The sequence below is a fragment of the Lytechinus pictus genome, chromosome 12 (genome assembly GCF_037042905.1).
Source record: "Lytechinus pictus isolate F3 Inbred chromosome 12, Lp3.0, whole genome shotgun sequence".
Taxonomy (NCBI): domain Eukaryota; kingdom Metazoa; phylum Echinodermata; class Echinoidea; order Temnopleuroida; family Toxopneustidae; genus Lytechinus; species Lytechinus pictus.
The window spans coordinates 20,576,305-20,604,080 of record NC_087256.1 but is presented as its reverse complement, the minus strand read 5'-3'; the positions used below and the strand labels follow the sequence as shown (position 1 = coordinate 20,604,080).

Below are 27,776 nucleotides of genomic sequence, written 5' to 3'. Positions count from 1 at the left end.
TGGCATAAGGGATGACTTTCACAAACACAATGGATCACATCACTTCACGCATGTTAATATGAGTAATATACATCTACCTGCACATGACTCGGGTTAGTTTTGTCCGTAAGCTGTGTGTTAGGCATGCGAGTAAGAGAATAGAAAGCAATCTAATGATGATATATGCTAAGAATTGAAAATATGTATTTTTATGCATATTCTACCCTTCATTTTTATATGGACTACATGTTGTCTCCATGTATGATATAATATCATTGTTAACAGAAAAGAATAGCACAGATATAACCTCTAATCTTTAAAAAATATAAATAATCATTCACAAAATATCTTTACTCTCCTTATGTGTATATCGAGATAAGAGTCTGGATTAAGCATTAACTTTCTCTTATCTCTATATACTTGAAATATCTATTCTATATTTCTTCATTTTACAATATCAATCATTATTTACATGTTTCTTCTTTCTCTTCTATTCGTTCCTTCAAGAAAACACTCTTGTTTTTCCCAGTACATTTTTTTTCCAATATCATTTTGTTTGCATGATACTTTTCCCTTCACAATATCCTTGTTCACTGCTCATTACTAAACACAAGGTGGCAGCAGACAAAAAAGTCTTTAAAAGTCAATAACATTTACCATTGAATTCAGTTCATACTGTATGTACAAAACAATATTTTTGGGCCATTTCAGGAACCATAGTTCCAACCACCTCCACTCTAATGGCCGTTCATATTTGTTCATTAGAAATTTATAGGCAGAGCATATTTGCTTTATATCTGGGATCAAACGTTTCTTCTAACCAAAGGGAAAAAGAAAAATTCCATAAGGCCTTTGAGACTCACATCCTCAAAATTCACACCTACCTCCAAACAAAAATGACAGACCATATTATTTGTTTTGGGGTGTTTTCACTGTCCACTATAAGGTATGAAATGATTCAAGTCTTTGTTAATATACTGACCAAATAGCTTACTACTTGAGGCTGCCATCTTTATCAAGCAGAGGACCGAGTCTGTTTACAAGCTAAGCTATCAAAAGCTGGCACTATGATCGCTATGGGTAATTGTACAACGCCTACTTAGCTTGTTGTACGAGAGCAAATGGGGGGCTGAATGTCAGACATTCGTACCGTTGCACACAAGACGTACCATCTAAAATGTACTGTTGCACGGCTTTAGGAGGTGATGTCATAATACGATTTAATTAATTGCGCTCAGTAAAAATGCAATACACGTATAAGCCTGCTTGGTAAATGCGCAATGCTGCCCAAGGTCATGTGCGCTTGTGGGATTTTGCTTTTCGCTTTCAATTTTTTTGCTTCCTTTTCATAGATTACTGCACGGAAAAACTCTTGTTTTTTCATATTTTTGCTAAATTCCGAGGCGTTGTACAACACAAATAGCGAATATTCTTATTTGTGCAATGGTGCGAGATTTCGCATGAGGTGAAAGAAAGAGACGCTCCATTCAACTCGGCTAACGCCTCGTTGAATAGAGCATCTTTCTTTCACCTCATGCGAAATCTCGCACCATCGCACTCATGCCTATTCGCTATTTGTATATTATTTTGTCTTGGGGTGTTTTCACTGTGCACTAAGTATGAAATCATTCAATCATTCAAGTCTTTATTAATATACAGTACTGACCAAATAGCTTACAACTAGAGGCTGCCATCTTTATCAAGCAGAGGACTGAGCTTGTTCACATGCTAAGCTAAAGTAATATCAAAAGCTTGCACTATGATCACGATGTAGCCAATGGCTACAGCCATGAAACCAGGAGAGCATTTGATGAACATTTTTGTCCGACAAGATCTGACAACTTTCCTTGTTTCTGATTGGCTGAGAGGTACTGTTACTATGGTAGCTGTCGGATAAAACAGGACTTGTCAGATAAAACGTCTCATTGGTCCTTTCATGCAATGATCCCCAGGAGAGCTCCCCACGGAAGGCACTCGAGCTCTTGTATGACCGCTGAATTTACATGCATCTTCAGGGATTCGCTGTTCATCGCTACTTGGCTGTGACATTATTTCCAAAATAGTAAATACTATTTGGTCACGAAAGTGACATCATTTTCCAACAAGTATATCATGGAGTGTGAATCATGCTAACATTCTGAAATAGTTGAAAATACCTTTAATCGTGTGAAGCTATGTTAACCAATTCGGTGGATTCACAATATGGTGCGCCATCGATCGGTTGCAGCGAACAGGCCAAATCTCTAACTTCAGGGACAACATCACGCGCAGGCACAGACAGCGCAGAGTGCTAGTGTACTGTGATGCTTCAAAAATGAAAAGCATGTGGCAAGAATTCACCAAGAACGTTATAAATTTCACATTTTCACATTAAGAGATATGCGGGCAAATTTTTCTCCCACCTCCTGTACCCTAAAACAGCATATGCAAGCCGGTTGAGCCGCGGCATCAGCCAGCGCTTAAAAATCGCATGAATGCATGCACTATAGTACTAGCGCGCACAACACGGATGTCGACTTTTTCCCATGAGGCATTGCGAATTTTGGCCTGTCCGCTGCAACCGATAGATGACCTCTATATTGAGAATCCACCCAATTACAGGAGGATAAATGTTTGACTACTAAAAATAGCCCATTTACCATTTCGTCTAATTTTTTTTTAGTAAGCCTACATGTATACCCGTTTCATCTAATATGTACTTGGTCTAGTGTTTCTATATGGTTGGTTAGCCACTGACTCTAAAGGCAAATATGGGGGGTGGGGTATGCACCTGGAAATACAAAATATGTTTACAAATTTTTTCAGCTACTAACCTTGACTGTAGCTCTCCTCGGGGGTGTAGGCTTGTCTTCTGGGTCAACTGTGTTTTAAAAATAAAAAGAAGAGAGATATTAATTACCTCGTCAAAAGTGGGAGTTGCGTCTTTCCTGCAGGATTCCTGCACGCGGCTTTTCATAAGAAAGCATCAAATTCACAGTCACCATAGACAATTGGGACTGCAGGAAAGCTGAAATGAAGGGACGTATAGCATCCATGTAGCTGGATATTTACTAAAAGATTTGGCACAGACTTCTGACACATTCATAAAGGCTCAAGAAATGAACACATACACACAGACCTCACAACCCATATAACTGGAAAATAGGGATGGTTTGGTTCAAAATTTATCAAGAAAAAAAATCCTATCAAAGCAAGAGATAAAATTCAAAAATCCATAGGTCTGTACACACATAAAATAAAATTGGAGATTAATATGTTGTTACAAGTATACGTGTTTTTCTGTTTATAGCAAGCACAAAATGCTTAAAAATACATAAAATAAATAAAAAATATACATTTATTTGCACTCTAACAACATATTGCAAGATAGTAAGAATGTAACATTTTATTTACTCTATCGACCCCATCTTGGGATATAAGAGTATATAAGTGGTGATATACATGTGCATGCGAAAATAACATATAATAAACACATTTTGTAATTATTTAGGATATCAGAGAGACACACAGAGATTTTAGGGATAAAATGAAACCAATAAAATACATGAACTAGTCGAAAGTATGGAGAAGTCTTGAGCGCTGAATTTTGATCTTTTATTCCATCTAGTGACTATCCTAAATGGCTTTCTCGGTGATATTTAAATACGCTCATATCCAATGTTTGGATTTGATGTTGATTGCAACTCTTCCTTCAATAGACCCCTAAGCACCATTTCATACAATACATGTCAATAAACAGAAACAAAAAGAAGAAGATTATAATACAAACAAGGGCCCATATTTTGAACTCGGGTTTAAATTAAACTCTGGTTTAGAGTTGCATTTATAGTGTAACAATGGATAGCCAATTTTGGCACAACTCTTCATTAGCAAAGGTTCAATTCATCAGCTTAGTCGACACTCAAATCATTCAAAACTGTCTAGGAATCTTCAGTGATATATATTTTTGTCATCATGAAAGTATGGAGATAAAAAATATTAAACATGATGAATATATAATGTAAACACAATTTTGGATTTGTTGTGGAAACAGAAATATTGCTCTGTGCTAGGTCACAAAATTATAACGATCTAGACCAATCAAAATGATCCTCCTCCGGATCGTCCACTTGTTACTATGTATGTGCATGTCAAACAAGCATGAAATGTGGCTCCAGACTAGCTTCTACCTTGTATTGGTAGAGGATAACATCCAGTTAGGCCTACATATTAAAGAGTTTTCGCAATCACTAGGCAGCCGCTCTCTTCAACACACCAATTCCTTTGAAAATGCAAGTCAAATCACAATGGAGAGCCGAGGGGCTTTTGTCGAAAGTTGGTGGACCAGGACAGCAGCGTCGTCTTGTGACTCTGGACAACATATTTCCAATTATTCGTTCGGTGCAAATCTTCGGATGATCTGCTGTCCCAGTCCACCAACTTTTGACAAGAGCCTCTCAGCTCTCCATTGTGATTTCACTTGCATTTTCAAAGGAATTGGTGCGTTGTAGAGAGCAGCTGCTTCGCGATTGGAAAAACACTGCATTAGGTCATCTTGCGGCACATAGTGGCTTCCTGCTCCAAAGCTTGTGATTGCAGTCTTTCCAGATCAGACCCCATGCCATATCAAACCTTATATACAGAGGCTGGCCTTCGCAAAAAGTTAACCAGGGAAATGCCGTCTTCTACACACTTCAATACAGGATAATCTACTCACAATTAGAATAGAGTTGTCCGGGTTCATCTCTGGGCTGCACGGGAGGGAGCTGAGGTCGTCCAGGACCAGGACTTGGTTTGGGCCTACTGTCACTTCCACCCTTGAGTAGCATGACATTACCAATGCTCTGCGTGGGAGGCCTGGGAGTGACCCCAGCAGGTCCTTTGTAGATCTGTAGGTAGGTTGCGGGTGCCCAGCCTTGCTTGCCTTGGTAACTATATACCGTATGGAATAGAAATAACCATAAAAATGATAGTGATAATGGTATAACAAATACAATTGAAGTGATTTTTGTCAAACATTCAACAACATTTATCTCAAATTTTTGTGCTTCTACTAAAGCATATTTATCGTCAGGGTGGGCTTGAATAAGGGTACAGTTATTTCATGTAAAATGAGAAAAAGATAAATTGTCAAGATGGTACACTATATGTCAAAAAGAGAAATAACCACTATCACAGTAAGCATCTTGCTGTTTTCTCTCCCTTTTCATAGCCCTTTTGTAGCAGTTTTGAAAACGGCGAAAAAGTGGTGAAAATGAATGTTGTCCATTTAGATTTCTCCATACATGTAGACTTTGATACATGAAAAGGCTACAACACGGCAAGTGTTGTCCAAAGAGATTACTCCCTGACACATGGATCCTATGAAACAACTACAAATGGTGGATTTTGTCAATTGCTCACTATGGATGGGATTTTCAGAGAATCAGAGAAGTCCTACCCTTTGAAGAACACAGAATGTGGCTTTGGCATTAGAAACGAAGCTTAGCGATTGATCGCAGTTGATTTGTACGCTTGAAGGCATACAATGATAAATGTGATCAAGCGCACGGATCAGCCCAACAATCTAACCTTAAGCTTTGTGCTATGAAGTGGATTTATAAGAGTAAACTGACTCTCTCGTTGACTGCGTATTATTAATGACTAGTCTTGAAATAAACCAATTGAGATAACCATTAAAAATACAGAGGATATATATATATTAGCCTATAATTTAATTTGTGTAGAGAAACGAATGTTTTCGAGAGGAAAGGTACCGGTTTTGCTACTTGGTAAAATAATCATTGCAATATGAATGTATCGAGCATTGAATAGTGTGTTATCATCCAAGCCCAACGAAGCTGGCCTGTATGACAAGACTACACTGCTCAGAATCTTGCATTATGGGAAGTAAACCTGGCCAGATATGAGTAGTTGAGGACTTGAGGTGGGGCTAATAGGGCTGCCAGTTCGTATGCCCTTTAAGAAAATGGAATCCAATTACTCACCTGACTTTCCACCACCCATCTAAACTCTTCTGGATGATGTTAACAACCACTCCCGTCTCAAACGATATCTCGTCTTCAGCCTGTCCCTGGTATGCATTGTTTGTGATGTAGCTCTCATCTAAAGAAAGAAAGGAAAGACATCGGATCAAAATCTACCAGAATGATGCCATTTCATAAAGCTTTTCAGGGCTCAGTAACACAAAGATTAGCGATTAATTGCTAATTTGAAAGAACAATTTTGATTGGTTCCTAGTCAGTCTATGGAGCAAAATGCGCATGCAACGATGATCTTGATAGGCCATTTCATTTAGCAATTAATCGCTAACCTTTGTGTTACGTAGACAGGAAGTGTATGAACAATTCTGATTCTCAAAAACAATATTGCAGAAAAAATAAATAGTAAGGTTATGGACACAAGTCCTAGCTGCATAAGCCATATGCATTTTAAACTGAAATTCAAGTTGCATTGCAGACAGTAAAATGCAAAATTTCATTCCATTTACACATTCAACCCAAATTTGGTAATTGTCACATGCTCAATTGAGGGCCTTTTTATTAAACAAAAAGGCGTGATAAGGGGAATATGGTCCTAAATTGATATGGACATCTATCTAAATAGAATCAATAAGATATTAGAACTGACCAGCTCAACTGTTTTGTGCAAATAATGATAAATCATTCATCCAATTACTCCAAATGCATAATATATAATGGTCATTAAAACTTTGAAAGAATCAAGGTTTGCCTATTGCAATAATGGAAAACACATATTAAGAATCTTAGTGAACCCCTTTTGAAACAAATATGAAACTACTTTAATAGATCTCTCCATTGTCTTCAAGTGCTCGCTTTAAGTAGTTAAGTAGTTTGGTTTCTGCATGATTAGAAATACTGAGCAGATATATGACTTTTAATGCATTCTTCTGTAATGTAATTAGCATTACCTAATGGCCTTTTCTACAGTATCATTTTCAAAGATAGGCAGATTATTTAGCTCATGTCCAGTATCAAATAGCATTGCTTGGTTTTTAAAACTATGTATATCAAATAAAACAAGAAAATGAGGACAGAGCCTGCGAAAAAGCTTGATTTCAAAGGGAAAATATAAGCATCGACTTTTCTTTGCCCAGAAAAAGCTCCCGAAAGGATTAGAAGACCGTTTTTGGACATATGGAATTGTCACCATTTCTGAGCTGTCCTAAAAATTTTAAATTTATCTTTTTTTTTGTTTTTATTTAAGTTTTTTAAATTTATCTTAACGGCCAAGCTATGTTATGCTTTGCTACAGGGCATAAATTGCATCTCTTTTACTATCCACCAAGAATACTGAGTAAATGTCATGATACTAATGTTGGCGGTTTCTTTGTAACCTTTGATTGTATTCACATACATTTTGAAAGGCAATTTCTTTTTCTTTTGGAAACCACATGTAAGATATTATATAGAACAAAAACATGAAGGTAAAAATGAAATTCACAAAGAGGAGTATTAACCCTATAAAGCCCTGTCCATTTTGAAATTGCATATTTCAGGAATGGGGGGGGGGGGGGGGCTAGATGTATTTTACCCCCCCCCCCCCCACCCTCAAGATCTCAGTTGAGCATGCAATTGCAATGAAAATTGGCAAACACATTACCCATGATGAGATCTCCGATATTGGATAGTTGATTGCACAAAAATTATGGCTGCTGCTTACTTGAACTGGTCACATTAAATCTAGAAATAATTGGGAGTGCAGCTTGAAGACTGCCTTGGGCTATAATTTCAACTACTGCCCTTCAGAGCAGTAGATATCTGTACACCGTTGCCCTGACATACCATTTCCTGGTATGAGTGTCTCTTCTTCTTCCTCTTCTTCCTGCCCATCAGGTTTCTGAAGGAATGTCCCTGGAGCCCAGCCGTGCTGATCTTGAACAGTCACAAACCACCAACCTACACAAAATGCATTGGAAATACAGAGATGGAAGGTTCAGAAGGAAATCTTTTGACCAATGAAGGATCACAAAGGCAGAAAAGCTGCAACTTTTTTTCAATAGAAAAATATTTGTATCCACATGGTCTATTAGAACATGGACTAATTTTGAGAATGTCTCAAACCATAATGGCTAGACCTATTTGGTCTAATTACTGTTTCGTCCAACTATCACTTGGTCTAATACTCACTAGGTCTATTTGTCATTTAGTTGTCCAGATGGTGTTATTTTGCACTTGTCAAATCAAATGCAATTCAACAAGTGGAATGCCTCTGGCAGTCTTGCCTGCATTACCTGAATTAATAAAACAGCAGTACTGACTTTGAAAGCAACTAAATTTTTGGTTTTTAATTCACAATTTGGAATGGAAATGGAAACTGGATTTGAAAATTGAACTTTAGCTTGAAATTAAGATTGAAATAGAACTTGAGATTGAAGTTTAGACTGAAATTACAATTCTGTTTCCTTTCCAATTTGAATCCCACTTCAAAGCCCCTATCTACACCTAAAGTCATTACTCATATCATTCTTCTTTAAGACCTCTGAATTAAGACCAACTTTGAAATTGAAATTACAATTCCATTTCCATTTCAACTTGAAGTTGAATGTCAATTCGAAGCCCCCTATCTACACCTAAATTTATTACCGTTATCATTCTACTCAAAGACCTCTGAAATTAAGAATTAAAATTGAAATTCCAATTCCATTTCCATTTCAACTTGAATCTCAATTCAAAGCCCCATATTGACACCTAAAGTTATTACACTTATTATTCTTCTCAAAGACCTCTGAAATCAAGAATTAAAATTGAAATTACAATTCCATTTCCACTTCAACTTGAATCTCAATTCAAATCCCCATATTGACACCAAAAGTCATTACTCTTAGCATTCTTCTCAAAGACCTCTGAAATCAAGAATTAAAATTGAAATTACAATTCCATTTCCACTTCAACTTGAATCTCAATTCAAATCCCCATATCGACACCAAAAGTCATTACTCTTAGCATTCTTCTCAAAGACCTCTGAAATCAAGAATTAAAATTGAAATTCCAATTCCATTTCAACTTGAATCTCTATTCAAAGCCCCATATTGACACCTAAAGTCATTACTCTTATCATTCTTCTCAAAGAACTCTGAAATCAAGAATTAAAATTGAAATTGAAATTACGATTCCATTTCCACTTCAACGTGAATCTCAATTCAAATCCCCATATCGACACCAAAAGCCATTACCGTTATCATTCTTCTCGAAGACCTCCACCAGATCTCCAGCTGTTAGTTCTACTTCGTTCTTCTGCTGTTTCTTGTAGTCAGCAACCACTATGTACTGCTCGGCCTGAATGGGCTCTGAAATGCTTCCAATATCTGAAAAAGGAGTAAGAAATGATATTAGGTGGCTTTAATAATATAGGATTTGTATAGCGCACGTACCCACCTTGTTAGGTGCTCAAGGCGCTCCTATATTACCCCGGTTAAGCTGGTCTACCGATTGCGGTGTGCACAGCTTTTTGAGGAATTACTTCCTGCCGGTACCTATTTACCTCACCTGGGTTGGGTGCAGCACAATGTGGGTAAATTTCTTGCTGAAAGAAAACACGCCATGGCTTGGAATCGAACCCACGTCCTTCAGATTGAAAGACGAGAGTCTCAACCACTAGACCACGACGTCCCCAAGAGACCACAACGTCCCCATCATTTATCATTCTTCAATTCAATACAGTTTGTTTTATCCAATCATTTAAAACCATCATACATGAAAAACATAGGGTGCCCCTTAAAACAAAAGCTTGATGAGTGAGGCACCCAATCAAATACCTGTCAATCTTGAAACCCAAGAAAAAGAACGTTTGTGGGGGCATCATGGTCTAGTGGTTATGACCACTGACTTTCAATCCGAGGGTCATGGGTGTGATTCCAAGCAATGGCGTGTTTTGATTCAGCAAGAAATTTACCCACATTGTGCTGCACTCAACCCAGGTGAGGTGATTGCGTACCAGGTAAGGAGAAATTCCTTGAATGCTTGAGCAGTTAGGGAGCCAAGCTAAATCCGGGATAATAATAATAGCAGGGCCTGCTGGGAGAACAGTTTTCGGAACTGAAGTGGCTATCCTGAGTAAATATGCTGATATTATTAGTAGTATTATTATCAAGAAAGTGTGATCAATGAGAAGATGAAGGGTGAAAATAGGGACATTGCATTTCAGAGTTTTTATGCACTGGTGCAGATAGAGTCCTCCAAAACTAGGGACACCATGGTTGAAGTGGCTCTCTCAGTGATTAAAATATAGGGACTGTCCCTAATGAATAGGGACAATTGGCCGTTCTTCAATATCTTTTTAGAGGCTATATTAAAATGTAACAGCTTTAACACTTTGTCTGTGCAGAATTGAGGGAAAAAGATGAAAAAAGAATAAGTGGGATTTGGGCTGAAAAGCGACAAAAAGGGTCTCTAATCAAAATAGCAATATCAACGACAGCAACAAAACCATGGCGTCATTACATGCAGCTTCTTGTCTAAACCACATTCATTATGTTAAAAAGCTAACTGAAATTATGACATATCGTTGATCAAAAGTATATTCTGGAAGAGGTTCATCGTGGTGATGGATTGAGTAGAAGAAATAAGCAGTTTTCTACCGTTTGATTCATCGTGAGACAACTGGTTATTTCTTCTACTCAAAAGTATATTTGTCGATAAGATTATATCAATAAGGACTCGGCATTTCTGTAATGGCTTCTGATATCATGCCCCTGTAATATTGTAGTATTATGATATGAAACTGTCAAAACAAAAAGCAAACGTATGAAAAAGCCAATCCTACCTTTTCCTCTTGTTGACTCCCCTCCACTGATTAATAATATAAAAAAGAGAAAAATTTAAGTAAGCATTTGTTATCAAAGATAAATACCAGTTGTGGTACAGATCTCAAAATGAGTTCGAACAGAAATTACCACCAAAGTGTTTGCATGTATGAATAAAAAATATGGGCCAAATAGCTCTGGAAGATAATGCGTAATTGCTGAGAAATTAGCAAAATAAGAATGGAATTCCATCAAATGTCTGGTATTTTTCAAAGCAATATTAATACACTGTCCCTCATATGCTTTTCTGTGTTTTAGTGATCATCAGAATTATGGATTTTGAGCTAAGATTAAATGATTTTACAAAGATAAGTTTACATTAATGTACCAGATATCACTGTATGATAATATTTTGACAATTAACCTTGATTTAAAAGACTTTCTCACAAAATAACTGTTTGCTGCAACTACTGTCTTTTACCTTCAAGTAAAGAGTTGGGTTTTTTTTAAGTTTATATCATTAAATTCAAAAATTGCCTTTGCACACTGTTGTAATATTCTTTTTGAAATATCAGTGCACAATGATTATGCATATTCACATAAACCATTCCTGAATATGGACAGATATGAGTTTTTCTCAAGGAATAATTTTTCTGGTATTACATCGCAATTCGCTCCAATATTTTTAAAGACTGCTACACGACAAAACTTTTGTGTAGCAGATTTTTTTTACAGAACAAATCCACCCTCTCCGTCTTGCTTCGAGGAAATAACGTTACCTCTCAAATTTGATTAGCTCTTCTGGTTAGAAGAGCTCATGAAGCAATTTTGTGTAGAAGTCATAAAAAAATGTGGAGCAAATTTTGAAGTGATACCAGGAAAATTATTCCCTATGCCTCCTATTCAACGCTCGTCATACATGTACATCTTAGCCCAAATATTCCCAGGGTATTTTTATTCTTGTCACCAAGGGTATCAGCCGTGCTATCACGATAAGTATTTGCACGATGGTAGAATTTTTTTGTTTTGTGTTAAAGAAGTCTTTATTGATATATCAGTCAAATTCATATACAGAGTCTGATTCGTAACATAAAAGAGAATATATTTCAAATAAATACAAAATGTATGCTTGTGTAAAGGAGTATTAGCCTTTCCAGATGATCAACTACATGTAGACTTTGCCCTTCCTAGATCAATGTTTTGAATGATCTGATCCTCTGCCAGCTCCATTCAAGGGCTACGCAAAATTAGCATTAAAAGTTAGTCATTCATATCCAAAATAATAGACTTCTTTTTTAGGAAACCTGTTCCGCATTGTCATTTTCCCATTTCATAAGATAAATTTGTTTAAATGAGTTCCTTTCATCACCCAGAAGCTTCTTTCACTGCTTTCAAATGACACTGAGCTACATTTACATATTGTACATGTGGTGCAAATGAATAAAATTTCAATTAGAAATTGCTGTGCTTCTTCATTTTTCAATAATCAAATTAAATAATGAAGTAATATTTCTGCTTTACGTTGTCTTCGTATTCATAAACTCTTCAAACATCCCAAGAAAACTGGATTTCAATCAATATTGTACCACAAAGTCAACTTGTCTCGATAAAAAGCCCATTCTATACTATAGAAAGTTTAGGTGGTCGATAAGGGGCAGGTCCAACCATACATGTACATTATAAAAACCTGAAACACTTCATTCAGAATCATACATGTAGGTCATCCAGTCACCATACTTTTGGGGTCAAAACTCTTTCAAACATGAAATATTAATCATAACAATGATATATAATTCTAAGAGGTACATGTACACTCACTCTGGCGAAGGAGGACTTACATCCTCCGGCGTAGGCGTGAAGAAATCGATCACTTCCTTACTGTCAGATATCTTTCCTGGTAGCTTAACTAACGCCTCAAAAACAAACCAAACAACAGCAAAATATAATTATATCAAAGTAATATTAGATTTTGAAAGCAAAAGAGGAAAACCATACAGGAGGCAAGGATGTACAGGAAGAAGACAAAATAATATTTTGTTTTACTGTGGTAACTACTGACTGTAAGCAGAATGACCTGTGTATTTGTAATGCAAAACATTGATAAAATATATGATTTTAAATGAAAAGGTGATATCACTTGTAATAAACTCAATGATTACAAGGGTTGTGCAAAAGGATCTGTTACCTCCCACCCCAAAAAACACCCACATCTTTTTAAAAAAAGAAGATACTTCCAGAATCATGATATCAATCAGTGTTTGACTGGTCTTGCCATCCAGACAAATTTTCAGATCAAAATAATATATCTATAAAATGAATGGCTAGGTAAAAAATATTCTTTAACCAAGTCATTGTTACATGTATCTTTCCCATCCTGCCTCGCTTTTGCCAATACTTCATGCTCTAATGAATAATACTTGTATCAGTTTTCTATTTTTCATTTGCATCCGATCTCTTTTGTTGATATCTTAGTTTCCATCTTTTCTCTTTTTTTTTAAATGGTTGTATTTCTTATATAAACTATATACTTTCTCTTTCTATTTTTTTTCAAATTTGTTTTCTTTCTTTCTTTTTTTGTCTTTCTTTTTTTTTGGTCTTTTTTTTTTTGGTCTTTCTTTCGTTATTTTTTTTTCTTTCTTTCATTCTTTTCTACTCCTCTCCAAACTCCCTATTTTAATAATATTCCCATTCCCACCTTTCTTGCACCTTATCAAACCAGGAAGTTTCAATTGAATGAAAGCAAGGTAACCGATGAGAGGGCATACAGTCTGATTACATAACACATTGTGATTCATCTTGGGGTTCTCTTTATACTAGAGTACATGTACATGTAGTAGGTTTGGATTAAAATGTTCAAGGTAGAATGAATGGTCCGTGTTCATCAATAGGTGGTTTCAGACCGCCTCGAAGTTCGTCAGTTCCAGGTATTCTCTGATCGGGAAATTTACCCCGATCAGAAAATACCAGGTATTTTGGTAATGTGAAAGCAAACTACGCGTAATTTCCCCGAAAGAAAATACCCGCTAAATAGTAGGTACTTGGCAAAATTACGAGAACTTTCGCTGGGATTTTTCCAAGGTCGCAGGTATTTTGGCAATGTGAAAGCAATTTACGGGAACTTTTATCCCAGCGTGTCTTTGGGCGCGGGCGCCGTGGGTGGCTGCTGGGCTAGTGGTTTTGAATCTCGCGCCTTGCCTGCTTATTAGACCATACTGCGCATGCTCCTAACTTCAGGAATGTATCCCAAAGGGTTTGTTTCGGGGCAGTGTGAATGCAGGAATAATTAATGGGTATTTTTTAGCCTAAAAATGTTCTCGTAATTTAACGGGGATTCTTGTGATCGAGGCGGTTTGAAACCACCTTATGTAAATGTGTAATGAACCCAATATTGTTAAATGTACAGGTACCCTCCTATAAAGAAGGTTTCAAGTTAACTGCGACTCCTTTTTTCTGTATTAAATTACAAACACTATAAATATTAAACACTTCAGATCAGAGTGCAAGTCACATTTACATATTATGTCTGGAAGAGTCTACATATTGCCTATATTTCTTTTTAAATAATTTTAATCAAATAGCTGATCTTAGAATTTAATCTAAAGACAAGAAAGTCGACATTGCATCTTTTTTTTTTCTAATTTTTTTTTGGGGGCAGGTCCTTTTGTTGTCCATAGAACTGTGAAGTTGAAATATTACGCATTGAATACTTTTTTTAAATATGAATCTACACCTCAATTCCAAAGATCAGAAATTTAATATCAATATTTCATATAACCATCTGTAAAAATAATAAATTAAAAAGTTAAAACATCCCCCCAACACACACACACACACACACATTCTTACGTAACGGTATGCATCTATTGGAGCCAGTACTTTCAGAGCAAGGATCACAAAACATTAATATTAATATTTCATATTACCATCTGTAAAAGTAATAAATAAATAAATAAATAGAAAAAAAGGTAAAACAACCCCCCCCCCCCAACACACACACACACATACCCATTCTTACCTGACAGTATTCATCTATTGGAGCAAGTCTTTTCAGAGCAACTTCTCTTACATGACTTCTTCCAAACAGCTTCTTACCTACAAATCAATCAATTTAAACAAAAAGAGTTACAAGAAAGTGAAACATACATCAGTGTAATCCTTCCTTTATATTAAGCCATTGTTTAAAAATCTATCATTTTCACTTACTACTCTAATTTTCTGCTTTCATTTGATTCTTGTTTCAATGTTCATTTTCTGAAACAGTTCTCTCCTTTTTTTAATGTTACATCTTCCAGAAGCTTCTAGTTTACCTGGTTCCAAACAAAAACCATGGATATGAAGCACTAGAAAATCTAAAGGAAGTCCAATTGTATGATAAAAAAAAATATATTATCAAAACATTAACATTGTTTGTAATCAATTTTCACATCCATTAATTGAAATCTTTGACATAGTGATCTATGGTAATCACAAGGCTATTACTATTTAAAGGTCAAGGCCACCCATGACACGTTGATTTAAATCAATTATCGAAAAATCAAACAAGCAAATCGGATGTAAAATAAGAAAATTACGACATTTTCAGAAAGTTTTTGCTTATTCATCACAAAACAGTTATCTGCACGACTCAGTGACACGCAAATGAGAGAGTCGATGAAGTCCATCACTCACTATTTCTTTTGTTTGTTTTTTATTTTAATTATACAATATTTCAATTTCTACTAATTTGACATTAAGGACCAACATACCTGAAACATAAAATGTTATAACAATGGTAATACCACATGTTCAGGGAGGAATAAAACTTTGTTCCACAGGACAGTGAGGGGGAAATTAGAATATTTCATTTAATAAAATACAAAAGATATAGTGAGTGATGTCATCAGCCCCTCATTTGCATACCAAAAAGGATATAAACTGCTTTGTGAAATTAAGCGAAACTACTTATTTTACATCCGCTTTTGATGAAATTTTCAGTGTTATGCTTGTTGGATTTTTCTCTTTTATTCAAATCAACTTTTTGTTGGGGTGGACTGTCCTTTAATAAAACAATTCCCATGCATTTCCAATGGGTAACAAAAATTGAATGGGATTTTGGAAAATGAAAAAAAGACCTTAACAGTCCTTTGAAGTGTGAAACAATGACCAAGCTCTCATAACAGAAGGTCAAGTACCCCCAAATCTCCAATCAACACTTTCTGACCAAATGTGACCTGGTTACCATAGCAACCTTTTCCAAACATAAACAAACATTGTATTAGAACATAAATGACCTTTAAAATGATCTTAGAATATATGCTTCAAACTGCTGATGAAATACATGTCTATGTATTTAGTTCCATCTTTTATTAGTTTTCTGTATCTTTTTGCACAGGAAGCCCATAAAAAAACAGTAAGCATCCAAAGGCGTATTCCAACAAGTACAGAAGATCTGACAAATGCAAATCCAGGGGCTGCGGAATGTTTTTGAAATTGGGAAAAGGGCTGATCATTAAAAAAAAACTGCAAGAAAGTAGGGCTAGTATTTGTTGCTGCTTTTGTACACATTTAAATGTAAAAAGTTGATGGGGGAGCTAAAGCAACCTCAGCCTGCCCCCCCCCCCCCCCACATGCCCAGGTTGTCCAAGAAATCTATAACATCATAGGCCCAATACTTGAAAACAATATCTACACACATGTAGGCCTTTAAGTTTAGTATAAAGGAAAACCAAGATGAATTTGATGTTGACTTTATGTTAAAGCCCTCTCACAATGAAAAGATAATTTTGACATTTAATGATAAGCACACAAGATTGTTACAAAAGCGACATGAACATATCTACCCCTTTGCCTTCATTCAATGTACACACATGTATAAATGAAGAACATTGAAAAAGAAATCTCTTTGAATAAAACCTTCAAATACCTCAATTAATCAGGGACAATCCGAAAGAGGAAGTAATACTTTGCCTTCATTACATCTCAATTGAAAGTAAGATTATGAGTGTACATAGCAGTATAGAAAGGGAAAAAGCAAGGGCAAACTTGTCACAATGTCATCATAGATCCAAGTCTGGTATATCTTTAAATTACACTTTGTGAAATCATGAAATCTATTAAAGGTAAAAAACATTATGTACACTGAAGAAATTGTAACACAAAGATATGTAAAGACCCCACATCCAGCTGGAATGCAATGCTTTTTGCTTATTCTCAGCAAATATACATTTATTTTTTTTAGAAAAGGCATACAATGCTCATATATTTTTACTGCCTATTTCAAACCTATTTCACAGTAGGACCTGTCTGTTTAATGTTCAGAATATGATATCAGACAGTGTGAACGAATCCTGACTATTTGCCAAGATGATGATACACGGAAGATTGGCTCAGGTTTGAACGTTTCCTCTCTTCCTAGAAGTCCAGTAGACCTTAAGCTTAGTCACGATGTATCAGCACTTCAACCAAAATGTAATCGCTTTCCCATAGGGCCTACAATAATGTAGGATTGTACATTTTACACAAAAGAATGAAAGAAGTATACACTGTACATGCACACTGGCTTCTAGTCTCTGGGTGACCTTTATCAAGGCATGTAATACTTTTTTTTGTTTTTCCATGAGGGATGAAATGAACTCATAAATTAATCAAAGTAAAACATGGAACACCTTTGGCAGTCACAACTGCACTATGTTTCAGCGGTTCGGTGCTGACTTTAAAGAGATGAATATTATACATGTAATAACAGAATCCTAAGTTTGTAATACCTCAATTCAATAAATGTAACCTTTCATCTTGACTATTAAACAAAGTTGTTATTCATTTCATATCGTTTGTAATATCCAATATCATACAAGTTTCATTTAAAATACTTTTGAGGTGATGAACAAAATACATGTATAATTTGGGTCCGAGTTTAATTGCTTTGAAATAGCCTAACCTGTCACTTATTATACATGTACAGATGAGACAAACATACAATTGAAATATTTCATTTCAATTTTTATATATTCAAAAGAAAATGTGAGAATATGAATGCTCTTTACATGTAAACATTTTATAATAACTGTGAAATTAAGTGGAACTAAAAAATTGCACTAACTTTTCAAGTTCACACTCGATACAAGCACTGATGGAAATTTCAGTCACTTGATGCTTTCCATTGGGGTAGACTTGAACTTTACATGGATACAGTAAATATTCAAATTTGATCGTGATGTAAAGAGTGAGATGCCTTCCAACTATGTACATGTACTGTATGCTGAACATTGCCTGCCCATTTATAATAGCATTGATTCGGATAATAAAATATATGGAAGGCCACCAACATCATAACCTGCTGTAGAGAATGTGTCTGAGCATGGTACCTAGGAAATTTTCCATATTTTGCACATATTTGTCATAGCTACTCCCAAGTGTTAATGTGTTCCAACAAAGATTTCTGGATGTTTTGTGTCATGGATGATTCAGGCTTTAATTATTAAAAGTTTCCAACACTGCATGTAATAGTGATGGTGAGTTTCATAACCAACTTTACTTTTAATGCATCTTTCGGTCTAGACATAACACAAAGAGCCACAAACCCATTACCATGATGTAATTCTGAAGAAAAAAAAAGAATGCTTTCCATACAATAATTCATTACAATGCGATTAAAACCTTCATCTTTGGCAGCAAAGGGCAATGCCGTACTGTAAAGCAACTTCAATAATATGACACACAAAGATAAAATGGCAAAGCAGTACAGCCGCACAATATCATGGCATTCAACCTTTAAGAAAATCAATTGAAAATATATAATGTATGTTTTGTAGCAAGATGTTTCAGACAAGACACCTAAGACACCTGCCTTGAAATGCCTAGGAGAGTCATTGGTGTACATTAAGTCCAAAAGGTGGATGGATGGGTGGATAGAATGTGCGCACCCCATAAATTTTGAAAATCTAATGTAGAATGTATTATTGCGCACCCCATAAAATGAGTGATTACCCCTTCTTTCGGGTTCCATGACATTTGCTCCTGCGACAATTGCTCTGCTTAAAATACCACACTCAAATCTAATGTAGAGGTGTTGTGGCTCAGTGGATAAGTCTCAGGACTTTGAACCACAAGGTCTGGGGTTCAAACCCCACCGCAGCACTTGCGTCCTTAGGCAAGGCGTTTATCTACATTTGCCACTCTCCACCCAGGTGTAGTGAATGGGTACCCGGTAGGAAGGAATTCCTTGAATGCACAAGCATCCGATCAGGATAGCCATGCTAAAGCCGGGGTAATAGCATGCAGCGCTTTGTGATAAGCGCTATATAAATGTTGCGTATTACTATTATCACTATTAATGTCGAACTTCAACCCTGGCCTGAATTTAGAGCGCCCTAAAATTTATCCCAACGTAAAGGTTATATAAAACCCTATGGCAACTCTAACCCTACCCCTACCTGAAGTGAAGTACAGTCTGGAGCAATTGTCGAAGGAGCAAATGTTGTGTCACCCCTGTATAGAGCTACCAAATTGCCCACATGATGAAACCCAAAGCCATAATATCCACAACCACAAGATCAGCGTGACAACATGTACAAGTAGCAGCGGGTTTCAATTGAGAGAAACTTGATCAAGCTTGACAAACTTTGTATTAATTATTCCCTTTTGTACTATACAGTGTACATGTATGTACATGTAGGTACCCAAACTTTTCATCAATTTGGACTAGGTATTAAAGTAAAACCTTGTTCAGGATTACTTCTTTAATAAAGCCAAACTTATTACATACATATTCATGTATGTGTGTAGGCGATTAGAGACGTTGTTGCGATATAAAGTGCTACATGTACATGATGTAAAAGCGGAATAACATTTATACACCTTGTTGTTGAATGACCATGTAATAAGGTACACAAGAATGGAAATAAGCCGTACTTAGTTTGGCAATAGTAAGTTGCTTTTTTACAGGTTTTTGTTCCTATCATGCAAAATATTCAGTTTCCACCAACCATGATAAGCGAGCGCTATACTTGCATTACACACATAAATGTCACTTCAGGCAAACATTACCTAAAGACCATCCAGTTGAACCTGTATGAGGTAACATGAATTTTCATCCAAAAATTATAATGGTCCACTTCATTGAACTTGACACAACACTTTTTGAAAATTTAATAATCTAACATTCACAAAAAGAAACATGTACTTGACTTGTAGACAAGGTAAAACACACTGTACAGACTAGAATTTAGTCTGCAGGTACAGACCCTTGGTTTTTGCAATTTTGCATAGTGCATAATGCAGAGTCTGAAGTAGTGAGACTAGATTCACTATGTACTGTTGCTTGCTCATTGACACAGACAGAGTCTTTGGAGTCTAGTCTTCACTCTAGACCCGTTATTGGGTTAAATATCAAATATGAGTCTGTGCTTGCAGACTAACTAGAATTCACAAAGGTGGGTTACTGAAACCAAGCTACTGTATATGGTTTATTAATTCAAAACAGAGGGCTCAATATTAAAGAAACCTATTGTGAATTCAGCACCCTGCTTCAAAAGCAAGGTAATGTATACTCATTGTTGGACTCTTTGTCAATTATGCATTAAAACTCAATTTGAGCATAATACATGAAACCTGCAAATCCCAAGCAGATCTAATGTCCTATTTTAAAATAAGAGAAGAAAGCAAGACAATTTAAGCAGCTATAATTTGTAAACAGTGAATCAAATTTCCAAACCTTTATCTGATCAGCACGTACACTGTACCAGCTCCACATCCTGACAATTCGTTCGAAAGTATGGTATCCTCCAATAGAAGGACAAACATGAAAATATTACTATTTTTCCTGGGCAATGTATACGGTACCTAACTTGATTCCTTACAGTATGTACACATAGATTGCCCTCAGTCATCATCGAAAACAATGAACAGCCGTATAGGATTACTTACTGCCTAATATTGAATAGTGTGCTCCAAGCAAACCCCATGCTTACATACTGTGTGGATTTCCAACAAATCAGATGCGCTACAGTCACACCACGAAACCGACTCCAGACCGATCATCAGTTGGCTTGGAACCAATTTCGTTGGTATGACTAGGGCATGAATCTTCGTCTTACCTGGCAGGAATGGGATACATCTTGAAGATGGGTTGTTAGCGCCGGCTTCCTCTGGAAATTTAGACAGAAGTTTGTTCTGGAAATGAAAGAAAAAAAAACCAAAACAGGAAAATGTTGCTTTAATTAAAGGCATTAAGTTCAAGTTGATCTGACTTTGAAATACATGTATGTCTCAGCTGCAAGGTCCCAAATTGTCACCTGTGTCTGTGACTCTGTGCTATGTTGTAAGTATGAAGCCAAGAAAAGATATCATTGCACCTGACAATCATTTTTTAGTTCTAGAAAACAGTGAAAAAGAAAGTAACCAGAAACACCATCCCTAAATCAATTTCAGATCCCCCAGGAGATAATAAAAATAATGAATTAACACTTTCATGAGAGTAATTTTTCTGGTCTCTTAAAAATTGTAAATGAAGCAAGATGTGTTTCATGTAGCAGGTTTGTACATACATGTATATTATAAAAGGATATTTGCAGAACTTTTAACAAAATAATTCCTCAATAGCCAAATAAACTGCTACTCAACATAATACAAATGTAAAATTATTTCCTGGTATATACACTCAATAAATTCCAGTAGAATTTCACCCTGATGAAAAACAGTCTATCAATTTTGATTAATTCACTGCACGGGGATTGGTATCAATTTTCAGTTCATTTGTCTCTTCTTATTCATATTACTACTATATTTTCTTGCAAAAAAGGGTAACTGCAATAATAGCTCAGTGGTATGATAGCGCTTACCTGGAAGTCAAAGAAAGAGCTGTATCTCCGGTAGACAACATTGACAGATCCATCCGACCAAGTCACATGAATGATATATACCTTTAAAAGAAATGAGTATACATGTAGATCAAAGATGTGTAATTTCCTTCTCTTTTTCCTCATTAAAAATGATGAATATTGTGTAGATACTAGATGTATCATTCCTTTTCAAATGTCGTTAGTACTCTCGTAACAGCTTCAAAGCTGTAACGAACTAGAATTCAAGGCCCTTTTCAAGCAAAACAAGTTTGACAATCTAGCATTAATATACCACGTAATATGGTAATAGGATAATCATCATCATTATCACTGTCATCATCTGATGAAACCCAAATCCACAATATCCACAACCACAAGATCAGTGTTACAACATGTATAGGTTGTTGTGTGTCCAGATGATCAATTTTAGAAAGTCATTTGGAAAAATTTACAAGCGAAGTTTCAGCAATTTTTAGTACAAAATGTTAGGAAATATTATAGAGAACAAAATAGAAGATGACTACAAATATTGAATTCATATTCTTTAATAGTGTAATCCAAAGACAAAAAAGAAGGCTACAAAAATATAGTGTCCGGACACCCAACCCCCCCCCCCCCCCATCTTACAAGTAGCAGCAAGTTTTAATTGACAGAGACTTGATCAAGCTTGACATCCCTTTTGTACAATATGTATATGTAGGTACCAAAACTTTTCATCAATTTGGACTAAAATAATGAAAAGCCTTGTTCAGGATTGCTTCCCTAAGGATCATGCAACTCGGTCATTTGTAGGTGAAATGCAGTGAAATGTGAGATTTACATCACATGTACCTAGCCAAAAATAAATATTCTTTGATGGCTGTCAAGATTGTCATTAGTCATCACTCCATCATCAAATGTATTATTGCCAAGTTTTGACTGTGGTGTTTGGCACCATCATCATCTGGAATATTCTGCTTGTGGAAAATTGTGATCGGCACTCGTATAAATTTACATACATCAAAGTCTGTGCAATCAGGACTAATTCCCTCTTTACTTAAGTTTATTTTTGCTCATCAATGACATTCTGTTCCTGCTACTGTTATGCACGTATTACACATTACAGCTACATGTATCTTCATTCACCAATTATCATTTACAATCAATGTTTCATAAGTTATCCTTTATCATGATAACTACATGTATATAATCATCACCATCACATCATCAGCAGCATCATCACCAAAAAAAATTTCCTGGACAAACAGACAGTTTGCCAGAAAATTGTCAGACATAGCAACAGCCACATGAATGGAATACTGTAGTTCATTCATTGTTAATATCAGTAACATAGTACCTCTTTGCTAGATTCCAAGGGGGTTGGGATAAATAATTTGAATCACTTTATACAGTATGAAAACATGCCTGTCATCATTCTTCTTTTTCTGAAAAAATAATGAAATATACATTTTTGTGAAATCTTAAGAATTTCAAATGTGTGCTTAAAATTTTTTTGAAGGGGAGCATGTCATCCCCATTTTTTATAGCAAGTTGTTAGATCTGACAAACACATCCTTTGTCTTGATTGGCTGGGAAGCAATGGTGTCTGACAGTTATGGTCACTTTTGGAATAACATCTTTTCTTTCAGATATGACAACTTTCATGAAATGCTCCAGAAACTTCAACAAAAGGGCATTACTTACATAATGTTTTGTAGGTTCCCTCCTTTTCTCAATGTCTGTTACGCAGGCATTCACCACCGTTCTTTTTCCCATTTTCTTCAACTACATGTACTGGTAGTTACTTCTCAATTCACTTTCCTGTGTGATAGGGTAAAAGAGCACAAGTTATGAAAGAAAGAAATTAACTATTCTTCAGATTCAGATAAGAAATTTCGAAAACAAAAGAAGTGCATGACTTTCTAATACAAGAGTGGTGAGCAACATCAAAGGATATAGAAAGATTAAATTCTTTGTGTTCAAAATAAACTCCTACACGAACACGAAGCTACTTTTCCCAAAGCCCACCATAGAGGGAGACAAGTCATAAGACTCCACTCCCCCCCCCCCCCCTCCTCCCCCGACCAGAAGCCAACCCAACAAATAGTGGCTGGCTTCTGAAGTGGATCGGGGAATCTTGACAACTTGTGACTTTGGGGATACTCCCTCTATATTGGGCTTTGGGGAAAATAGCTTCCATCCTAAAACTGCCAAAACTGTACCAACATTTTACGCATACAGTACACTGTACATGACCTTCTCTTTTCAAACTTAGAATCTACATGTAGTTGTAACAGGGCAGGGCAATATAAAATTGGTAAAATCATTTTCATGAATGCAGAATAGAAAATTGGATAGAAGTAGTTTGAAAGAGATTTCATTTTGGAGTGGGGGGGAGGGCACTGGGGCAGTATTCGGCCTGACGCTGGCTACTGAGAAGTTTTGCTTTTATATTGAATTGGGTACAGCCACATCCAGGAAAGCAGCTTATAGCTCTGTTATGAATGAAAATACATGTATTATATTTTCGAACTTGAGTAAATGACTGTAGCTGAAATCTGTCTATTTAGAGGAGTTCTTAATTTTTAACATTTATGGACTTTTTTTTACTTTCTCCTCCGACCTCCAGAGTCCGCACTGTTTTATTATCAGTTCAGATTAACGTCAATGTAAAATCTACCAGTTCCAGTCTAACAGTTGCATGGTCTTGCATCAGTTGCATGGCATTTTACTGTCTAACGTTACACCCAATCTATATCTGTCACATGGCAGACTACTCACAGTTAGTCATGCTATGAGGTTACTGGGTTGGGGCTTGGGCAGACATGCACAGTCACCACTCTTCAAAATTAAACAACAGTAAGCGAATCAGGCCCGTTTCAGGTATATGTGTACACGTGTACACGCACAGTCAAGTCAGTGCACGTATACTGATTTCCATGACCATGTACACGGTAGCATCTGCATAAGACTTGCGTGGGAGTTGTAAACAAGCTCACAGCCTCACATTAATTCTAAGTTTTCATACGCTACACAAGTTTTAATCACTAAAATTCCACTTTCATACCCACCCTTGCAGTTCTGTATTTGTGCAAGAAGCCACAGCGCTCATTCACAAATAACCACTATTACATAATTCCCTGGTGAAACAGTAAAAAAGATCAGCTTAAATTTCCCTGACACAAGTTTAGCCACACACTCACTCACATTCATGTTACAGCTCACATCAACGTGTTCGTCGAAAGTTCAAAGTTTGTTGAGCTCAAGACGTCTCGTAACTTTTCTGATGTCATTGTTTTGACCTCTCTCCCCCTCTCTATTATCTTTAATTACATAGATCTCTCACCTAGCCCTTTAAACCCTCCTCCCCTTGACTTCCTTTTCTCCGCCGTCTCTCATGCTTTCTTTCTTGTCTCCACAGTCCCGTAATTCCCCCTCTCTCCCTTCCCTTTTCCTCCATGCCGATCATGTTGTTTTTCTCTCCCCCTCCCTTTCCCCGTCTCTCTCCCCATCTCTGACCGTTCCTCTATAGTCTGTCTGTACCATCTCTCTGCCCCCATGTCTCTTTCACTCTCTCCCCCTCCTGATGAACTCTCAACTTTTATGCAAGGGGCCCATTGATAGAAGGCATGGTCTGTACTAGACCCGCCCTTTGTTCAGAGTGGGTTCAGTAAGGGGTCAACTCCAGTTATGGATTGTGCAATAAATTCATGGTACAATCAAATTGAGCTTGTGTGTGTGTGCAGGGATAGTGGTTTGCAGTGGCCATGCCTCCATAGCGATCGAGTGGCAGTTACATGTATGTCACTGTCATCTCCGATCTCCCTCACAAACTTTCAAGTGATCAAGATTGGCGTTTATCAAAGCAATCGGCAGTCATTTTTAACAATTTACATTTGCTTATATATGATGGGGTGTCCAAACTTCGCATATTCATCAGGCTTAAATTTTTTCACAAAATATTCATAATCTATACAAAACCAATTCAAGAAATAGTTACCACATTGACGGCAAGATCGTAAACTATAAAATCATGGACGAAAATGTAAAGGAGGTCAAGGGGATTCGCCGGTATCGCGATCTCAATATTCTATTCCGATCGGCGAATGCGCGCTGTGCTGGAAACCATTCAGAAAAAGTGTGACCTAACTTCGCGGACCAAAGTTTTTGTGGACAATTAAACAAAAACTCAAGCTCAAAAAGTGAAATATTTATATCAGATTGATGGCAAAATGCTATAGAATTGGTTAGTACCACACTTAACTCACATTTTTGATGATTTCTGCTTGCAAAATGGTGATATCGTGATGCTTGTTGAGAATATCAGATTTCTTCAAAACGGGCGCTAACGGTGACAAATTAACGGTGACAAACGGTGACAAATCTTTTGCCAATATTTTCATGAATACTGAACTCATCCTAAACAAACTTACACCAAAGGGTAATTTTAGGTCACTTTTCACGTTGATGATGTCAGATTTTAAGGATATTGGCTAGTTTTTTAGATAATGACCGTCCGCGAAGTATGGACATGCGCAAAGTTTGGACTCACTGCCATAATTCTAAAAAAGAAAAATCAAGTGAAAAATATGTGAGTATCATCAGTTCATGAATAATTGGTGGAAATTCTGACAACGCAAGTTATCATATTACCTAACATAGCTGGCTGTTTGTGTTTACAACGTGTACACCACCGAAAAACATGCCATGTAGAATCTAGCGTTACACTCGACAGCTGGCAGCCGTCTGTTTCGAGGAGTTTTTCAACATTTTTTTTAATATCTCCTTGTACACAGACGGATCGCTATCGTGCAGCCACCATTAGGGGGTTAACAAAATCCCCCGACGGGGCTCATCGATTTTCGTCTTTATTTCATAAAGAACTTAACTAAAATAAAGATTATTATTCTGTTTTGCCTGAAATGCACCAAAACGGGAAAGAATTAACTTAAAAGAGGAAAAAACAGTGACTTACTTCGGCTGTCGCGCAACTGCTACTTCCCTGGTTGATCAGAACTTAATACATTTAAATGGCCATTGAGTGATACAGATCGAGCTAGAACTTCGGGCTCTGTATTTGGTGAGTGGAGCCAACGGAGTTCAGCGGAACAACCAACATAACAGAGACCGAAGCTTTTGGTCTAACGTTACACTAACCCAGAGAGCTCCCGCCCGCGCAGCGGGCGGGAGCCCAGAAGCTTACCGTGTATTTTACCATTGTCACCGGACTAGGGTGATTTATGGTCTAAATATTTCTCCAAATGAATTGTGAAAACAGAAAGTATACAATTACCACGATTATATGGATGAAGGTCTAACGAGTGGCAGATTCCTGACATCTGGGCACAGTCTGGAACCTCAAAAAAACGAAAAGTTCTCTCCTTCTACCCCGTCTCGATCGGCCATTTTTGTTAAAAATCGTAACAAAATGGCCGATCGAGACCGGGTAGAAGGAGAGAACTTTTCGTTTTTTTGAGGTTCCAGACTGTGCCCAGATGTCAGGAATCTGCCACTCGTTAGACCTTCATCCATATAATCGTGGTAATTGTATACTTTCTGTTTTCACAATTCATTTGGAGAAATATTTAGACCATAAATCACCCTAGTCCGGTGACAATGGTAAAATACACGGTAAGCTTCTGGGCTCCCGCCCGCTGCGCGGGCGGGAGCTCTCTGGGTTAACGTTACACGTGCATCAAGAAGAATCATGAAAATGGACTTTCAAAACGGGCCGAGAGCGAAGCTTTTATTTTCAGTCCAGTTTTTAAAAAAATAAGCATGCATACAGAAATGTCATTAGCATGAATGAATCCCCCCCCCCCCCAAAAAATTGACAGAGCACATCATCAAATTCAAACCGGGTTATCATTCATTTACTTGCCTCCAGCTCCAGGCGCAGTCCGCTCCCCTGCAGCTTCCGCGGGTCGGGCCGCGACGGTACTGGCGGTCACGCTCTCAATCCAGCCGCTGCTACTGCAGTGCTAGTTCGATTATCGGTAGCCTGTATTATTAAATCTTGACTTACCACGTTGCACTCGCTGAAAATCTTGCTAAACTTGTGGTTGTAAAGTGTATTTTGTGTATCAACGTAAATCATAAAGTAATCCAGTCAGTAGTTAGAGTCTTGAAAGTTTGACGGAAAGTTCACACTGCACTGCGGCACTCCACACCACATCGATCAAACTTCACTCCTTTTCCTGGGTCGTGAACTTTTGGGAGGCAGACTGTTTAGGCTTTTATCATCCGTTTGTAAGTGC

General features: G+C 36.9%; 1 protein-coding gene across 1 annotated transcript; it reads right to left on the bottom strand.

Moving 5' to 3' along the window:
• Window positions 1–27,735, bottom strand: LOC129273677 (SH3 and PX domain-containing protein 2B-like). Its single transcript, XM_064107532.1, has 13 exons — window positions 27,545–27,735; window positions 23,224–23,340; window positions 21,541–21,621; window positions 20,797–20,872; window positions 14,739–14,815; window positions 12,542–12,636; window positions 10,744–10,769; window positions 9,155–9,286; window positions 7,764–7,877; window positions 5,946–6,063; window positions 4,676–4,890; window positions 2,793–2,839; window positions 1–110 (listed from the first exon to the last, which is right to left on the bottom strand). Exons 2-13 carry the CDS (start codon window positions 23,293–23,295, stop codon window positions 54–56), a joined length of 1,110 nt encoding a protein of 369 aa, XP_063963602.1. The 5' UTR covers window positions 23,296–23,340; window positions 27,545–27,735; the 3' UTR covers window positions 1–53.
• Window positions 27,736–27,776: the final 41 nt, after the last annotated feature.